General features: G+C 41.6%; 1 protein-coding gene across 4 annotated transcripts in view; it reads left to right on the forward strand.

The window, feature by feature from the left end:
* Window positions 1-15,862, forward strand: part of chd1 (chromodomain helicase DNA binding protein 1) — a 30,545-nt gene extending 14,683 nt beyond the window's left edge. For 3 of the 4 annotated variants that reach the window (XM_058057252.2, XM_058057253.2, XM_058057254.2), the window contains 18 exons: window positions 267-415; window positions 1,212-1,308; window positions 2,218-2,313; window positions 3,029-3,205; window positions 3,288-3,451; window positions 3,527-3,568; window positions 4,679-4,812; window positions 4,939-5,077; window positions 5,224-5,374; window positions 6,442-6,564; window positions 6,701-6,844; window positions 10,638-10,958; window positions 11,023-11,157; window positions 12,472-12,650; window positions 12,776-12,875; window positions 12,960-13,011; window positions 13,094-13,316; window positions 14,532-15,861. In XM_058057252.2, coding sequence (XP_057913235.2) covers window positions 267-415; window positions 1,212-1,308; window positions 2,218-2,313; window positions 3,029-3,205; window positions 3,288-3,451; window positions 3,527-3,568; window positions 4,679-4,812; window positions 4,939-5,077; window positions 5,224-5,374; window positions 6,442-6,564; window positions 6,701-6,844; window positions 10,638-10,958; window positions 11,023-11,157; window positions 12,472-12,650; window positions 12,776-12,875; window positions 12,960-13,011; window positions 13,094-13,316; window positions 14,532-14,778 — 2,673 coding nt within the window. In that variant the 3' untranslated portion in view covers window positions 14,779-15,861. Of the gene's footprint in view, window positions 1-266; window positions 416-1,211; window positions 1,309-2,217; window positions 2,314-3,028; window positions 3,206-3,287; window positions 3,452-3,526; window positions 3,569-4,678; window positions 4,813-4,938; window positions 5,078-5,223; window positions 5,375-6,441; window positions 6,565-6,700; window positions 6,845-10,637; window positions 10,959-11,022; window positions 11,158-12,471; window positions 12,651-12,775; window positions 12,876-12,959; window positions 13,012-13,093; window positions 13,317-14,531 lie in introns of all 4 variants that reach the window. The other variant, XM_058057255.2, reaches the window with a different exon arrangement.
* The last annotated feature ends 378 nt before the right edge of the window (window positions 15,863-16,240 follow it).

The following is a 16,240-nucleotide window of genomic DNA, read 5'->3' on the forward strand; positions in this document are numbered from 1 at the left end:
TCACAGTCTGTAAGAGGAGATCCAGCCAACATTTGCCTGCAGTCATCACCATTTCAACCTGTTTAGGTCGGGAGGGGATTGTTCAGTGTTTCTAATGATTTTGTGCCACAATTGAGCAGTCTGACGAATTAATACTGTGTATATACACACACACCCATACAAATCTTTATTATTGACACGCTAAGCTGTGAAATGTACCTCATTCATTTATTTATTATCCTCACTGTCAAACCACCTACCCACGTACTAAATATCAACTCTTTTAGGTTAACATTTACCGTCTGGTGACCAAGGGTTCAGTGGAGGAGGACATCATTGAGAGAGCGAAGAAGAAGATGGTGCTGGATCACCTTGTCATTCAGAGGATGGACACGACGGGAAAAACTGTCCTCCATACTGGCACTGCTCCTTCCAGGCAAGCCACAAATACTGTTTACAAGGGCTGGGAATCTCAGGGTACCTCACCATAACGAAAATACATCGATACAGCAGTAGGGTGAAATTTCATACTTCATAACAGCATCATTTAACCAGAATGCAAAAACAAACTTGTTGCCGAACACACCGTGGCTGTGCATGTTTGTCATTCCCTCCGTGTGTCCAATTTTCGCGCGGCACTTCTTACGAACTGCTTTGTCCCACCCACACTACAAAAGCCAAAGTGAGATTTCAACCATGTTGGTGCATCTTTTTAACTTCACCGCCTTCCCTCTGTGGCTTCCGCACAATTTTCCGCCATTCTCGCAAGGAGAGCCTCCATGATGACATGTAAAATGGTGACTCCACTCACTGAGGATGATCAATAAAAGACATTTATAAAGGCTATATTTTAATAATGATTTAAAAAAACAGATACACAGTGAGAGCATGTGAATAATCCATTGTGGGACTAAATATTGCAATAGTTAGCTGTGCTCATTTTCTCCTCACTCCTTGAATCTATCTGCGGGATCTTTTATTGCATCCACATCAGTTCTTTTAAATGTTTAGCTTTTTGAGGTTACTATAACATGACTACAGAGTAGTTAGAATTCAGCCATAGATCAATTCTTTTTCATGTCTTTTTGCCAGTAAGGATATGAAATGTGTCTTCAATTGTATTCATGATGGTCTTAAATTTTACTTGTTGAATCCCACAGAGACCCCGTGTACAGATTGTCCACTGTCTCTCTACATGTCGCGTTCACATTACCATGTTTTATTACATGCAGTTCCGCACCGTTCAACAAGGAAGAGTTGTCTGCCATCCTGAAATTTGGTGCCGAGGAACTTTTCAAAGAGCCGGAGGGGGAGGAGCAGGAACCCCAGGTAAAACATTTTCACCTGTATCAAAATAAAGTGGATCTTTGTATTTTTGATGGCAGAGTTTTGATCAAAACATTAGATGGTTTTGTGGGAAAATGTCAGGTCTAAGCACCTTCAGCATTTTTAAACAATGAAACGGAAGAAAGAAGGCAACAGTTATCAATTTGACTCGCGAGGAGAACGGAACAGATGTACTCGGCATGCAATCTCCAACTGCTCTGAGTCCACTCTCCGTTGCCTCCCTTTTTATTTTCATGGGGTGTTTCCTAAGTTACAAAGTTCACATTGAAGCCCTAAAGGACAGGGCAATGGCAGTTGCAAAGTGAAGTGATCAAGCTTACACAAGCAAAACAGTTTATTGCATTTAGATGTATGATAAGAAAACAATTGGTGGACTTCGTCGTGCCTCTGTGCCACTGTGGTCAGATGTTTTCTGTTTCCTGTTCACAATCTTGAGTGTCTTGTTCCATTCACACTCAGCAGAAGGCCAGCAGGATACATATACAAAGATAATACATACAAAGATATATATATATACACAAAGATAATACTTATATGCATTCACAGTCAAATATATAACGTCAGTGAACATTGACCTATCAGAAAAGTAACCATTTTATGATCATATTCTGTATAATTATACAATTTATTGGTAACCCATTTCATTTACCCTTCATTAGCAAAGCTTAAATTGCACAGAAGGTAATCATAGGTAAACTCAATTTGCCTGAGTTGTTTACATGAAGTGAATTTGCAGGAGCTTAGAACACCTTGCAGGTTATTCATTAGTAGGGATTTGTCCAGATTCGTGATTGATATCAGGCTGCAAATAATAATTTCAGGGATCTACTGCATACTATCATCATCATTGTACTGGAATGGTGTCATGTGATTGTTTGTCCTGTTCCATAGGAAATGGATATTGACGAGATTCTCAAAAGAGCTGAAACCAGAGAGAATGATCCTGGACCTTCCACTGTGGGAGAAGAACTGCTGTCTCAGTTCAAGGTAAAAAATATTTCTTTCACCAACTGTTGGCAAGCATCCTCTTCAGGGCTCGACAAGACCAGTGGATTGCTTGCCTTTTCTACTAAGAATAGCACAAAACATTTCCATCTTGATTTACAGAGCCGTGATCAAATTTCTAAATGACGACAATTTCTTATCTTTGACTACTTCATGGTGGACCACTAACTTTGGTACATATTGATGTGGTTCGTCGAGGGCAGGGGTAGGCAAACTATGGCCCGAAGCCACATCCGGCCCGCCATGTGTTTGAATACGGCCCGCCCGTTCTTTTCCAAAGTATTTAATTTAAACTTAATATACAACCTGGCATCATGGCTTGAGCCAACCTTTTGATGGTTTAAGTAGCTGTTTTATCAGTTTCGTTATATTTGATGTGGTCTGCTGTTTTACAAAGTGCTACTGGGAGAAAAAGGGACACAACACACACACTTTTACAGATGCAATACTTCCAGGTGGACTATTACGTGTAAAATATATAGTCTGGCCCCCCCATAAATTTTTTTAAAACAATGCAGCCCGCGAGTCAAAACATTTGTCCACCCCTGGCCTAACCTCCATAAAAGCCAACTGTGCAAAATGTACATTCTTGCAATTTTCAACTTTACTCAAATGTGACGTGAACATGTACTTTTTGTCGTAATACGACTACATCATTTATTTTGAGTCTACTAAACTGGTTCTCTGACCCATGCAGGTAGCCAACTTCTCCATGATGGATGAAGAGGAAATAGAAATGGACTCAGAGCGTAGCCATCGGAATTGGGATGACATCATTCCTGAAGAGCAGAGGAGGAGGATGGAGGAGGAGGAGAGACAGAAGGAGCTAGAGGAAATATACATGCTGCCACGCATGAGGAATTGTGCCAAACAGGTACTAGGCCAGTAAAACCTCAAAGTGCATCTCATTATTTTCAATGTTTTTGGTGTAATCCGTTTCTTTTTTTTATTGACAGATAAGCTTTAATGCAAATGAGGGCAGAAGGCAGGGCAGGAGCAGGAGATACTCGGGGTCCGACAGTGACTCCCACTCAGATCGAAAGAGGCCAAAGAAACGTGGTAGGCCTCGAACCATTCCACGGGAAAACATCAAGGGCTTCAGTGATGCTGAAATCCGGAGGTGACTATCAGGACTAACTAGATGTTTCTGCATTCAAGCTCCCCCTTTGACATTATCTGTTTGATTATGTCACAGGTTTGTCAAGAGTTACAAGAAATTTGGGGGACCCCTGGAAAGGTATGTGAAATCTTTTTTCATTGTGTCAATAGGATTGTAACGGAACACCAAAATTGGAGAGGCTCACTTGTCAGCTTGGTAGGTTGCTAATAAGAGTTGAGCGATGTGTTGGAAGCAAAAAGAATAGGGGTGGCTACAGGGGTGTTATTTCATGTCTACAGGACTGTAATAATGGTCAAAATTGTAGTTAAAACGTAGTTAACAGGGTTTTTTCGCTCTAACTACAAAAATATTCAATTTATTAATATTAAATCCTACCTGGCTGAAATTCCCTTATCTCGCTGGGGTCTGGAACCACTTAAGTAGTGATTGATGGCCGATTGTTGCTCGGAGAGAGCACACACGTATAATAACACAACATGCATTTAACCTCAGCCCGGCGTTGGCTGAATGAAACTCCTACAAACACAATGGGACTGAATTGCCACCGTTGACATTAAAGCGGTGTTGGTAACAGCTGTACATATTAGCCTCAAACTACATCAACAGCTCCAACGGTAGGCACTTTTAAAGATGAAACATTCAGCAGCATTCCTGGTTTTCAGACCCACAAACTAAACTATATTTTCAAGCACGTATATTGCATGCACTTGGCGTTCATGTTTCCTATTTCAAAGCAGGTGGCAATATTTCAAGTAAGTTTAACTGTTAGAGGCTAATTAACAGTTGAAAATGTACCCTTGTTGTGATTCACCACTCTTGCAGTGGGGGAGCGGCACCGCGACTGCGTGTGTTGCAGGGTCCTCCGGCAACACAAAGCTGCCTGGCGGATGCCCCTCTGTAAATCATGCGACGGAAAACTACATCGGCGAACCCACTTGCGTATCGGCCGATACTGATTCAAGTAAAGAACGCAAATATCGGCCCGATAAATCGGCCGGCCGATGTATCGGTGTATCCTTACACTTAACCACGATAAACGAGGGAGGACTATCATAGAATAAATCAAATAACATCTTGTGCCCAATAACACAGTACAGTGTTGTGCCAAAAGGTTTTTATACAAATACAACATACCGTTACAGCCATACCTGATTGTATCAGGTTTTTGTTTTTTTGTCCACAACATGCAACTCAAACATTATGTCTTCTCATTTCCCCCCCACTCAGGTTGGATGCTATTGCTCGTGATGCTGAACTTGTGGATAAGTCTGAACATGACCTGAAACGCCTGGCCGACACCGTTCACAACGGCTGTTTGAGAACACTACGAGAGAACCCCTGTGGACCAGAAAGAAGCTCGGGTAACTTAAACAATGCTTTTTGGGATGAAGCAAACCTTGTTTTGTCACGTCTTCGTGACATGTCTGTGACATTTGCTGGAAGTTTCTGGAATTGGCTCTAACTGCCATTTGACATCTTTGCTGTAGGGGGCAGGCGAGGGAAGGTGAAAGGTCCCACATTCAGGATCTCTGGTGTCCAAGTCAACGCCAAGCTTGTTATCTCTCATGAGGAAGAGCTTGCGCCGCTTCACAAAGCCATCCCTGAGGACCCTGAGGAGAGAAAAAAGTTAGTAAAAAAAGGACATGGAACCAAATCTATTGAAAAGTTGTGGCTATCACCTCGACTTACTGCACACGTTTGGGAACGTGGCGATTGTGTGAATCAAGATGTTTTTATTTTGTGCTGCCCTAATTAGATTTTTGTCTGATTAGGTATATGATTCCATGCCATTCGAAGGCAGCACACTTTGACATTGAGTGGGGGAAGGAGGATGACTCCAGTCTTCTCATTGGAATCTACGAGTATGGTTACGGCAGCTGGGAGATGATCAAGATGGACCCAGATCTTAATCTCACACACAAGGTGAGTTCACGCACATTTTAAAGGGGACCTACTATGCTCTTGCCACTTTTCTGACCTACAAATGTTGTTGCAATGTTGTATTCTCCTGTTAAAACGATGCCATAGCGTCAGGTAATGAGGTTTGCACGTTTGGAAGTGATCCCTGAAAAAGTTTTGTGTGGCTCTGCACGGTCAGTTTTACAGTTCTGACATCAGTGAGATCTGGACATGTGCTGCAGATTGCCTGTACTCTGTAAACACGAAACTATGTATACCAGAAGTCCTCGAGAGCAGTTTGGAGTGTGAGCAGTCACAGTAGAGTTGGACATACCTAGGGTGGAGTAAATTAAACAGACCGTTTGGGTCAGAAGCAGAAAGAGTTGTAGAATCTGGTAGGTCTCGAAAACATTTTCGGGTTATGGTGTGTAGCTGCTGTAGAGGAGTCCACAACTCAATAAAAAGCGCTGGAAATGAGCGTAATACGTCCCCTTTAAGATGACATCTAGCTCAATACTAAACGTTTTATTCTACTTCATAGCATATTTATTGTCTTTCTTGGCACAGTGGTTCTAACCACACTGTTGCCTTTTGAGATTTCTGCTTTATACGGCGATATACTAACTTCTGAAACCAGTATACCCGAAAACAAACTAATCATTGTTGTACCTTACTTCGACGGTGAACTCTCCAGCCATCCATGCCATTAACAGTACTGCTTATCATTAAGTGCCCATAGGAACAGCATTCCATCATCTGTCATCAATAATCCACTATACTACAATACTGCACTTGTATTACTGTTAACCATGTCAAAATCAACCTAAACATTACATTTGGCAAATGTTTGGAATAGAGAGAGTTTGATTGTGACAGGTGGGGGAAAAATAATTTCTTGAATAAAGTAATGCTGTCTGACCAGAGTGTATCAAAGTAGTCCAGAGGAGTTGAGCGTGTACTCCCTCTACTACCGGCTCTTGAAAATGAATGGACTAGAAGTGACGTGGCGCCCATTAAGCAGTTCCACCTATTTTTCCACTACCTCCAAATGTTATGTTTTTTGACTTTGTTGTAAAAATGATCCTTTCCAGCTCCTACCAGATGACCCTGATAAGAAACCACAGGCCAAACAGCTCCAGACCAGAGCAGACTACCTCATCAAGTTACTGAGCAAGGACCTTGCCAAAAAAGAAGCTCAGAAACAAGCAGGGACAGTATGTCTGTTTCTGTATTACAGTGATAAGACTCAACAAGCTACCGTGTCTATCATTTGTGGAAGCCTTTCTCCAGCACAGTCTTAAAACGTGTGTGAGATGGACACTTAGACTAAAGCATGACTTGTATTTGCAGGCCAATTCTCGAAAGAGGAAGCCAAGGAGCAAAAAGAGCAAAACTCTCAAGCCAACTCAGATGGATGAGATGATGAAGAGCGCATCCTCGGATCCTCCGTCAGACAAGAGGTCTGATGATGAGGATGAAATGGAGGAGGAAAAGGTACATTGAAAATATACAGTACATCCCCGCATATTTGAGTCTGCGTTGACGGCCCCACAAATTAAAAATACCCAATTCGCCATTCCTAGGTATTCATAAATGCGCGATAATACAGGTACAATGTACAGCATACATGTACTACTGTTCGAAAGACCACAATTTTAACATGTTTGTCTTTACGATTCACTGATAAGGTTTATTCCATCTGCGTTGTTTTGCACTTTGTTTGGCGGTCATTGAATGCACCATAGTTGCATCTGTGAGATGCAAAGTGAAACGTACGTATTTATTTATAACTTCTAGAAATACATCTACTATACATTAATTTGAGGTTGTGCACCGAACAGATATGCACATTAGCACTCAATAATCTAAACCTTTATGCATTCCCACATAGTATCAGCGTTATGAGGTGAACAATAAACAGGAAAAATACAGTACAGTGTTCCCTTGCTTATTGCAGGGGATAGGTTTGCAAAATTCCCCATCAATTAGTTAATTATGCCATAGACGTAGCCTTGGACGTAAGAAATTGATTCAAACGTGATTTGCCCCTCTCGCCGTGGCTCGTTTGGCTGTGGCGTTTTTGTGTCCTTGTTGCTCCTGCCGTCAGGTTTATTTTCCTCGTTTCGTCCTCCGTGAGCTGAGGAATAATTTTTTCCAGCCACCCGGCTTCTGTCTTCATTCGGCATGTCCGAGGACCTGCCTGGCTTCTACCATTTGGGTGTAGTGTGTTTCGTCAGCATTCAGGGCTAGGGCTTATAGCCACGCAGCGTTCAGAGTTGCATGGTTGGCTATTGTTTACAGTATTGGCTGTGAGCAAACGGGCTCACACTAGTTTGCTAGCCATGTAACACCATGACCACAACAGGAGACGGTCTACAGCCAATCAGGACGCAGAAGACAACGATACTCTACTTCCCACAATGCAGTTCTCTCTAAAGGCCCAGGCTTGCCCTGTAACGGCGTTCTCACGTGAACTTTCACAAAATAGGATTTCTTATTTATGAATTTAATATTTTACCTCTAGAATCACGTGTATAATAAGTATAATCAAAGAAAATAAGCCATTTATAACATTTATTATGGTAATGGTTTAATTTCATTTGAACATGCAACAGATTACAATTGAGTGCATCACATAATCAGTGCACAGTTCCACATGTCCGAAAGGAGTAGGAAGAAGCAAATCTTATTAAATTCTACCCCTCCATCTGGTACTTTTACAATCAGTAACTGTTACATTTGTTCACTTCCTGCCTTTCTAATATAAGTAAAGTTATTAATTTAATTAAATTTAAATTATTTTTGATGAAATTAATTTTTTTTAATTTTATTGATTTTTTATTTACTTATATTTTTTGTCCCGTACCGAAGTACGAGGTGATATGACGATACAATGACACAATCGGTACCATAGTAAGTGTCAATATAGTGATATATAGAGCACATCATGACTGGTTCAAGACTCTTCATCCTTGTATTTAGCAAACATCTGCTTGTATTGTTTCTTGAATTCGCTCATCTTTGTGCATTGTTTGAGGTTCTTACTCAATCCATTCCATAGTTTGATTCCACATACTGAAATGCTATGGCTTTTTAACGTAGTCCTAGCATAGAAGTGTTTCAAATGTAGTTCTTCCCTGGGATCATTTTTCTCCTCTCTTGTAGAGATGTATTGGATGACATTTTTAGCTAATTGGTTATTTTTAGCCTTGTGCATTATTTCAACTGTTTGAAGATGAACTATATCAGCAAGTTGATTTTAGAAATACGGAGTTAGTATGTTCTCTGTAGGCGGCATTATGAATTATTCTTACTACTCTTTTTTTGCAGTACATTTAGCGAGTTAAGATTGCTTTTATAGTTATTACCCCATATTTCCACACAATAAGCAAGATACGGTAGAACCAGAGATCAATTAAAGAGTGTGGAGTGATTTCTGATTGAGAACAAATTTTGCTTTGTTCAGTATTGAAATATTTCTGGCCACCTTATGTTGTATATTTGTAATATGAGGTTTCCAGCTCATATTTTCATCTGTTGTGATCCCCAGGAATTTATTTTCCTTCACCCTTTCAATGTCTACACCGTCTATTTGTATTTGCTGATGTGTGTCCTTTCTGCTGTTAGCAAACAGCATGATTTTAGTTTTACTTAGGTTCAAGGACAATCTATTATCATCAAACCATCCTTTTAGTGTGACCATTTCTTCTCTGACCTTTCTAATGATTTTGTCTGTACTCCATCCAGAACAAAATGCAGTGGTATCATCCGCAAGTAATACCAGCTTTAAGTCTTTCGTGACTTTGGAGATATCAATGATGTACAAGTTGAATAGTTTTGGTCCTAGTATTGACCCCTGGGGAACTCTGCACGCAATATATGAACTTGCAGATGTGTATTCTCCTAACTTTACGTATTGCTTCCTGTCAGCTAAGTAACTTTTGACCCAGTTCAGAACTAACCCTCTTATTCCGTACCTTTCTAATTTAGTGATTAGGATGTCATGATTGATTGTATCAAACGCTTTTGTCAGATCCATGAATACTGCGGCTGCACACTTCCTAAGATCTATAGCGTTAGTGTTTTCCGCTGGAATTTTGATCAGTGGCATAGAGGTAGAAATGTTAGCTCTGTATCCATACTGACTTTGTGATGGTAATTCGTTCGCATTAATAAATTTATCCAGCCTATTGTTGAATAGCTTCTCAATAATTTTGGAGAATTGTGATAGTAAGGAGACTGGCCGATAGTTTGTAAATTGGTGTTTGTCACCATTTTTTAAAAATTGGAACAACCTTAGCTGTTTTCATTTCTTGGGGAAATCTTCCAGTCTGAAAAGATCAATTACTGATGTTCAGTATTACTGATACTGAACGGTTCCACGATCTCGTTGACTACCGTTTTTATAGTGTCCATTTCGATTCCATTACAATCAGTCTTATTATAAATAAGACTTGTGCTTGTGCAAATGTCTCAGGTATATGTGGGCAGGAAGTGACGTCGGGGATACAGAATTGAGATTCATCTGGAATAAGTACGACCACAACAGTAGCTTGTTATGATGATGGTTATGATTGTGATATTGTTGTGCCTGATGTGAGAAAATTCAAAAGCCTGTAGTTGACCATGAAGTCTGATAACACCTAGACACCTTAGTAATGACACCGAGTGGCAGGTCATCATTCTTGTATTGCCTTATACTGTATTTGTATGCTAGGTCATTTAGACCATTTTATGCTTAAATGCTAAACTTAGGCCAAGAGTATATAAAATATGCTTACATATGCTATTTTTTATTACTCGTCCGTAGTCAACCACAAAACAGTGATCATTTTTAATTACATTTTTGTAAAACCACGACAGCGAGAGGAACAACTGTATAGTAGTCTGTGTGCAGCACAGGCGACAGTTGGCACACGCACACAACTATGATAGGGCACCTCCCTCTCTCAAACATGAAAACTTGTTTTGGCCTCTTGGTTTTTATAAAATAATGGCCAAGATGTGTAAATTTGTTATACATTTCCATAAATTCTATATATAGTATTTTTTTTAAGTGTATTTATCGTTGGGTGGGTCTAACCTGATCATTCATTAGTAGTCAGTAACTTTGGATTTCATACATGAAATGTGTTTAATCAGTGTGTGAGGCATATTGAAGAGAGAAGCGGAGAATCTAGTCTAATATTTACGCCAGTCAACTTTCATTGCATATGTTGGTCGGAAAGCGAAGGTCTACTATCTACCAAGATCCTTTGTGTGTCCTTGGCACTGACTTGACTCACAGTTTCAGGAAATGGCGGCAGTGAAGACTCCAAGCAGAAGAAGCCGAGCGGACCGGGCCACAGTGAAGGATGACAACGAGGACCAGGAAGAAGAAGATGACAACGATGAGGAGGAGGAGGAAGAAGAGGAGGAGGAAGAAGAAGAGGAGGAAGCTCAGCAAGATGATGGTTCTTCATCTGGTGAGAGGGAGGTGCAAGAAGAAACAAAAAAAGAATGCAAAAAGGAAGAAAGTTGGGATGGAAGAGAAACAAAGGAGCCCAAAGAGAAAAAAGAAGCCATGCCCATGGAAGAAGACGATAAGCAAGAGGACAATGTGGAGAAGGTGAGCCCTCTGAGAAATACATTGAATTTAATGACAGCACTTCAATTGTTTCTCTTCTTTTCAGCAGAGTGAAAACAAAGCTGAGCTCAGAGAACGGATAAAGAAAGCATCTGATGTGCCAGTCCACATAACGGCAAGCGGCGACAACATTCAAGGCCTGGAGGAGTCTGAAGAATTAGACCAAAAAACATTTAGCGTGGTGAGTTCAAACATGACAACATCAGCCATTAAAGGAACCTATTGTGCTAATTTTTGACCTGTTTTTATGTGGCCCTATAGAGCAGCTACACACAATAATTAATGTCTGGATCTTCCAGAATCTGCACCTACTCCAGCTGTATTTCCTTGGATTTGTGCTTCCCGCCAAAACGGTCTCTTTTAATGTATCCACACCCACTCTGTTGTGATTGATCACACGCCCAAAGTGCTTCCTCTGGCCCACTACATGCTTTGTCAGAAGCGCCATTGGTGCTCAGAAGCCAGACGTGAGGGCGTTGCGCTTACTAACTGCAGGCAATCTTGGCACAACATCGGTAGTGGAAATGTGATCATTAGACATTTTTAACGGGACTACCAGACATCGGTGAGCACTGCGGTTCTCTCCACCTCTGTGGATGCACAGCGTGTCTGTCATTAATGCATCTTTCCCGGCGAGAGCGTGCTGCCATCTGGCTTCAGCAACAGTTTGGCAGGTATTTGGTAATGGTAATGGTTTCATTTCATTTGAACATGCATCAGATTACAATTGAGTGCATCACATAATCAGTTCACAGTTCCACATGTCCAAAAGGAGTAGGAAGAAGGAAAGCTTACTAAATCCTACCCCTCCATCTGGTACTTTTACAATCGGTAACTTACATTTGTTCACTTCCTGCCTTTCTAATATAATTAAAGTTTAAGTTTTTTTTGTTTTGTTTGTTAATTTTGTATATTTTGTCACATGCCGAAGTACGAGGTGATTTGACCATCCAATGACATAATGGGTATGATGACTGTCAATATAGTGATATATATAGCACATCGTGACTGGTTCAAGACTCTTCATTCTTGTATTTAGCAAACAACTGCTTGTATTGTTTCTTGAATTGGCTCATCGTTGTGCATTGTTTGAGGTCCTTACTCAATCCATGAAATTGTTTGATTCATAATGAAATGCTATGGCTTTCACATTCTTGTTCACAAAAACAGTCCCGTGTGAAATGCCGTTGACAGATGAAAACATTTTTCTCTTGCTGGGAATCACCAACTCCAATAACTTCTGCCTTCGTGAACAGAGAGGCAAAGCTTCGGACAATCATCTGTGCACACTTCTTAGCTTTGTTTTACTCGTCCATACACAAACACTGAAGCAGCACTTTTTCAAAATCTTCACTTTGGCTGGTTTTCCAAAAGCTCACGTTTTAAGGCCAAAACACAGAGAAAAATAAGCTTTTTATAATATGGGTGTTGGTGAGGACATGATGTGATGCTTGAAATGAAGTCCTAGACTAATGTTTTGTGTTTGGATGTGCAGTGTAAAGAGAGGATGCGGCCTGTGAAAGCAGCACTCAAGCAGCTGGACCGACCAGAGAAGGGACTGTCAGAGCGTGAGCAGCTGGAACACACCCGGCAATGCCTCATCAAGATTGGAGACCACATCACAGAGTGTCTCAAGGAGTATTCCAACCCTGACCTCATCAAACAGTGGCGAAAGTGAGCAAGCGCACACACACGTTAATCTAAAATGAACCTGTAGAGGAGCGATCACATGACTGCATGCTATTTAAGTGAATTTGCTGTTTATTTAAATTGTTTGTTGATGTTGTTGGCTTTGACAGAAACCTGTGGATATTTGTTTCAAAATTCACCGAGTTTGACGCCAGGAAGTTGCATAAATTGTACAAGCACGCTATCAAGAAAAGACAAGAAAACGCTCAAGTATGTGCCCTGCAGTATTCCTATATCCTCCATCAAACGTGGGGGAAAAATATTGTGTGTATGATAAATGTTCCTTTTAAACAGGCAGCAGAGCAGAACACCAGGAGTGCAAACACAATGGGCTACAAACACGCAGGTACAGTGGTGTTTGCTCACCGTCAGTGCAGAATAAGACCAATCGCTAGATGCAGAGTGATGACTTTGTGCTCTGTCCACAGATATTGAACGTCTGAGGGACAGCTGTCACCAGGATGACAGCAGCAGGGACAGCTACAGCTCAGACAGACATCAGCCCACAGCTCGCCAGCACGACACTAGCAGGGACCGACACAGCCTGGAAGCTCACCGGAAGACTGCAGGGGAGTCCAGGAAAAGATCCTACTCCTCATTTAGTAATGGCAAAGACCACAGAGACCACTACCGACCCGACAGCAGGGACAGGTGAGTACTCTTTCTGTATTGTCTTCAAAATAATACTTTTTATAGCTCCAAAATAAATCCTTATATTAACTTTTATTGCCAAACAATGCACATTCTACTCCAAATCAAGACGTGGGGTTCCTGTACAGAATACAGTAGATCCTTTTTGCAGGAGTTCCAATATGAGGTTAGAGAAGAATGTTTGCAGATGACATTGGGATTTGTAGAGAGTAGGCAACAGATTGGAGGAGGAGATGCTAGAAGAGTGGAGGTTTACCCTGGGAAGGAGAGGAATGAAGATTAGCCACAGCAAGACAGAGTATAGTATGTGTGTAAGTGAGAGGGACCCAAGTGGAAGAGTGAGATTACAGGGAGAAGAGATGCAGAAGGTGGAGAATTTTAAGTACTTGGGGTCAACAGTCCAGTACAATGGAGATTGTGAAAAGGAGGTGAAGAAGCGTGTGCAGGCAGGATGGAACGGTGGAGGAAAGTGTCAGGCGTGATGTGTGATAGAGTTTCAGCTAAAATGAAAGGCAAGGTACACAAAACTGTGGTGAGACCAGCCATGTTGTTTGGTCTAGAGACAGTGCCACTGAGGAAAAGACAGGAAGCAGAACTGGAGGTAGCAGACATGAGGATGCTGAGGTTCTCATTGGGAGTGACCAGGATGGATAGGATCAGGAAGGAGTACATCAGAGAGCCATTACATGTTCGAGGCCTTGGAGATAGTCAGAGAGGCCAGACTGAGATGGTTGGGACATGTCCAGAGGAGAGAGAGTGAATATATTGGTAGAAGGATGCTGCGTTTAGAGCTGCCAGGTAGGAGGCGTAGAGAAAGACCAAAGAGTTTTACGGATGTAGTGAAGGAGGGTAGTTGGTGTGAGAGAGACAGATGCAGAGGGAAAAGCCCAAAGAGAAAGAAGATAAATAGTGCAGTAGTACATCGCCATTATATTGAAACATGCTTATGTTGGTAACCCGCCATTGTTGCCCACTTATCAATTTTTGGTCCAATGGACCAAAAAAAACGGTGCCCCCTGAAGTGGACATACTCGGCATCGTTATTGTTAAGCCACAACATAATTACCATCGAGTCAGCATCAAAAGTGACTTCCTTTTCGGTGCAAAATAAAAGCATTACAGTATCTTGCTGTGAGGCATCGACGTCGAAATGCGTTGCACAGTATCATGATCGTGGGAAAGTGTGTTGTTGTTAATTGTGTGTCTGTGTTGCAGACATTACAGCGACGGCAAACAAAGGAAGCTGGAGGAGGTACGCTCCAGCAGAGACCACCGACTGGACCTGAAGGACTTCCCCCACTCGGACCAGCGCTCGTCATACCGCTACCACTCGGACTGGCAGACGGAGCAGAGGGCGTCGGCCAGTGGACCGCGCTCGCCCCGAGACCAGCGCTCACCTTACGACTATTCCTCCGACCACAAGAGCACGCCGGAGCAAATCTGGAGCAGCCGCAAGACATAACAGCAGCTGGCGCGCCTGCCGGTAGCCGCCATGAACTCTCCAACACAGCAGATGCCTTACAGGACGCCACCTGATGCTGTCGAAGCACTCATTCTGGACGAACGCTAAGCAGCGAGGGAAGAAGAATCAGAGCTTATTTTTGTATTTAAGAGTTGAAAGCTGCATGCAGCACACCTTTTTGTTATTTTTATATGGAAACTTTTCCTTTTTTTTTTTTTTTTACCTCCGGTCAGAACAGACCCCGAGCGCTGCCTCATAGTCCCACCAACCCATGACACTGGATGCTATGTGTTCCCGTCTGTCGAGCTTCATGTGACGATTGACCTTATTTAAGTGTCACGTGGGGTAGAAGCGTCACTTGTCACATCATCATGTCACAAGCGGACGGTCAATCCAGTCTGGGCTCAGGCTGACCACCTGAAGTACCTCATTTCCACCATTTCTTATTGGTTTTTACCCCCCCACCACCACGTGATGAGAATTATTTAAGAATAAGTGACAGATTTTAACTGTAAAAAATAACTGCATTTGATTTTTGTGTGTAGGAGCAACTTTTTTTTCCTTTTGATATCATTGTAAATTGATGTAAAATAGTGAATGAGTGGTCTCTTTCCTCAGGCTTTTTTGGATTTATTAAGATTCTACTTTTCTCCATCAACTCAGGCTTTTTGTTGTTCTTTTCTGTACAATAGTTCTTTCATGACGATGCTTTCAGAATGTAACTTTTTTTGCTAAAGGGAAACTTCTTACTATGTTAGATTCTAGTGCTTCTCGTTAAATTGCTAAAGCTGCAAGAGCTGACTTTTGAAATCGGTCCTGCTAGAACTTTGACTTGTTTTTTTTTTTTTCCTTAGATTTTACAATGTAGGCAATAATATTCATAATAATGTCGATCTTCTATGCAGCCAAGTATATTTGTGGTGAACCACCCACCTGAATGAAGTCACTGTTACGGTTCACACTGTTGTGTTGTACATACGTTTCCTATATATTTCACAAGAGTGCATGGATTTTTATCAACTGTTTTTATATAGTTGTTAATGAAGCCATTAAAATCAATCACTGTACTCACTTGGAACAACTCTTTCAATGTCTGTTAAGTTGTAAAACGGGTAGTAGGTTGTCTATTTAATGCCATCATTTGAGCTAACGTTAGGTAGGAACATGGATGTACCAGTAAATCAAATCAACTTTATTTGTATAGCACTTTTCCTGCAAAGACATGCAGCACAAAGTGCTTTACAGAGTTAAAAACAATTACTACAATTAAAAGGAAAACAAATACTAAGAAAGCCCCTCCCTCCCACCCTCCATACTACACGCACACACACACACACACACACACACACATACACACAATCACACACAGTAACATGGCATGGCACTGAGGATCAAGGAAACGCCACCTTTGGGGCCGTCCACACTGGGAGGAGCCGCAGGCCGTGCCATCGGGGGACCAGCA

The sequence above is a fragment of the Doryrhamphus excisus genome, linkage group LG19 (genome assembly GCF_037039965.1).
Source record: "Doryrhamphus excisus strain RoL-2023G ecotype Guam linkage group LG19, RoL_Dexc_Guam_v1.1, whole genome shotgun sequence".
Lineage (NCBI taxonomy): Eukaryota > Metazoa > Chordata > Actinopteri > Syngnathiformes > Syngnathidae > Doryrhamphus > Doryrhamphus excisus.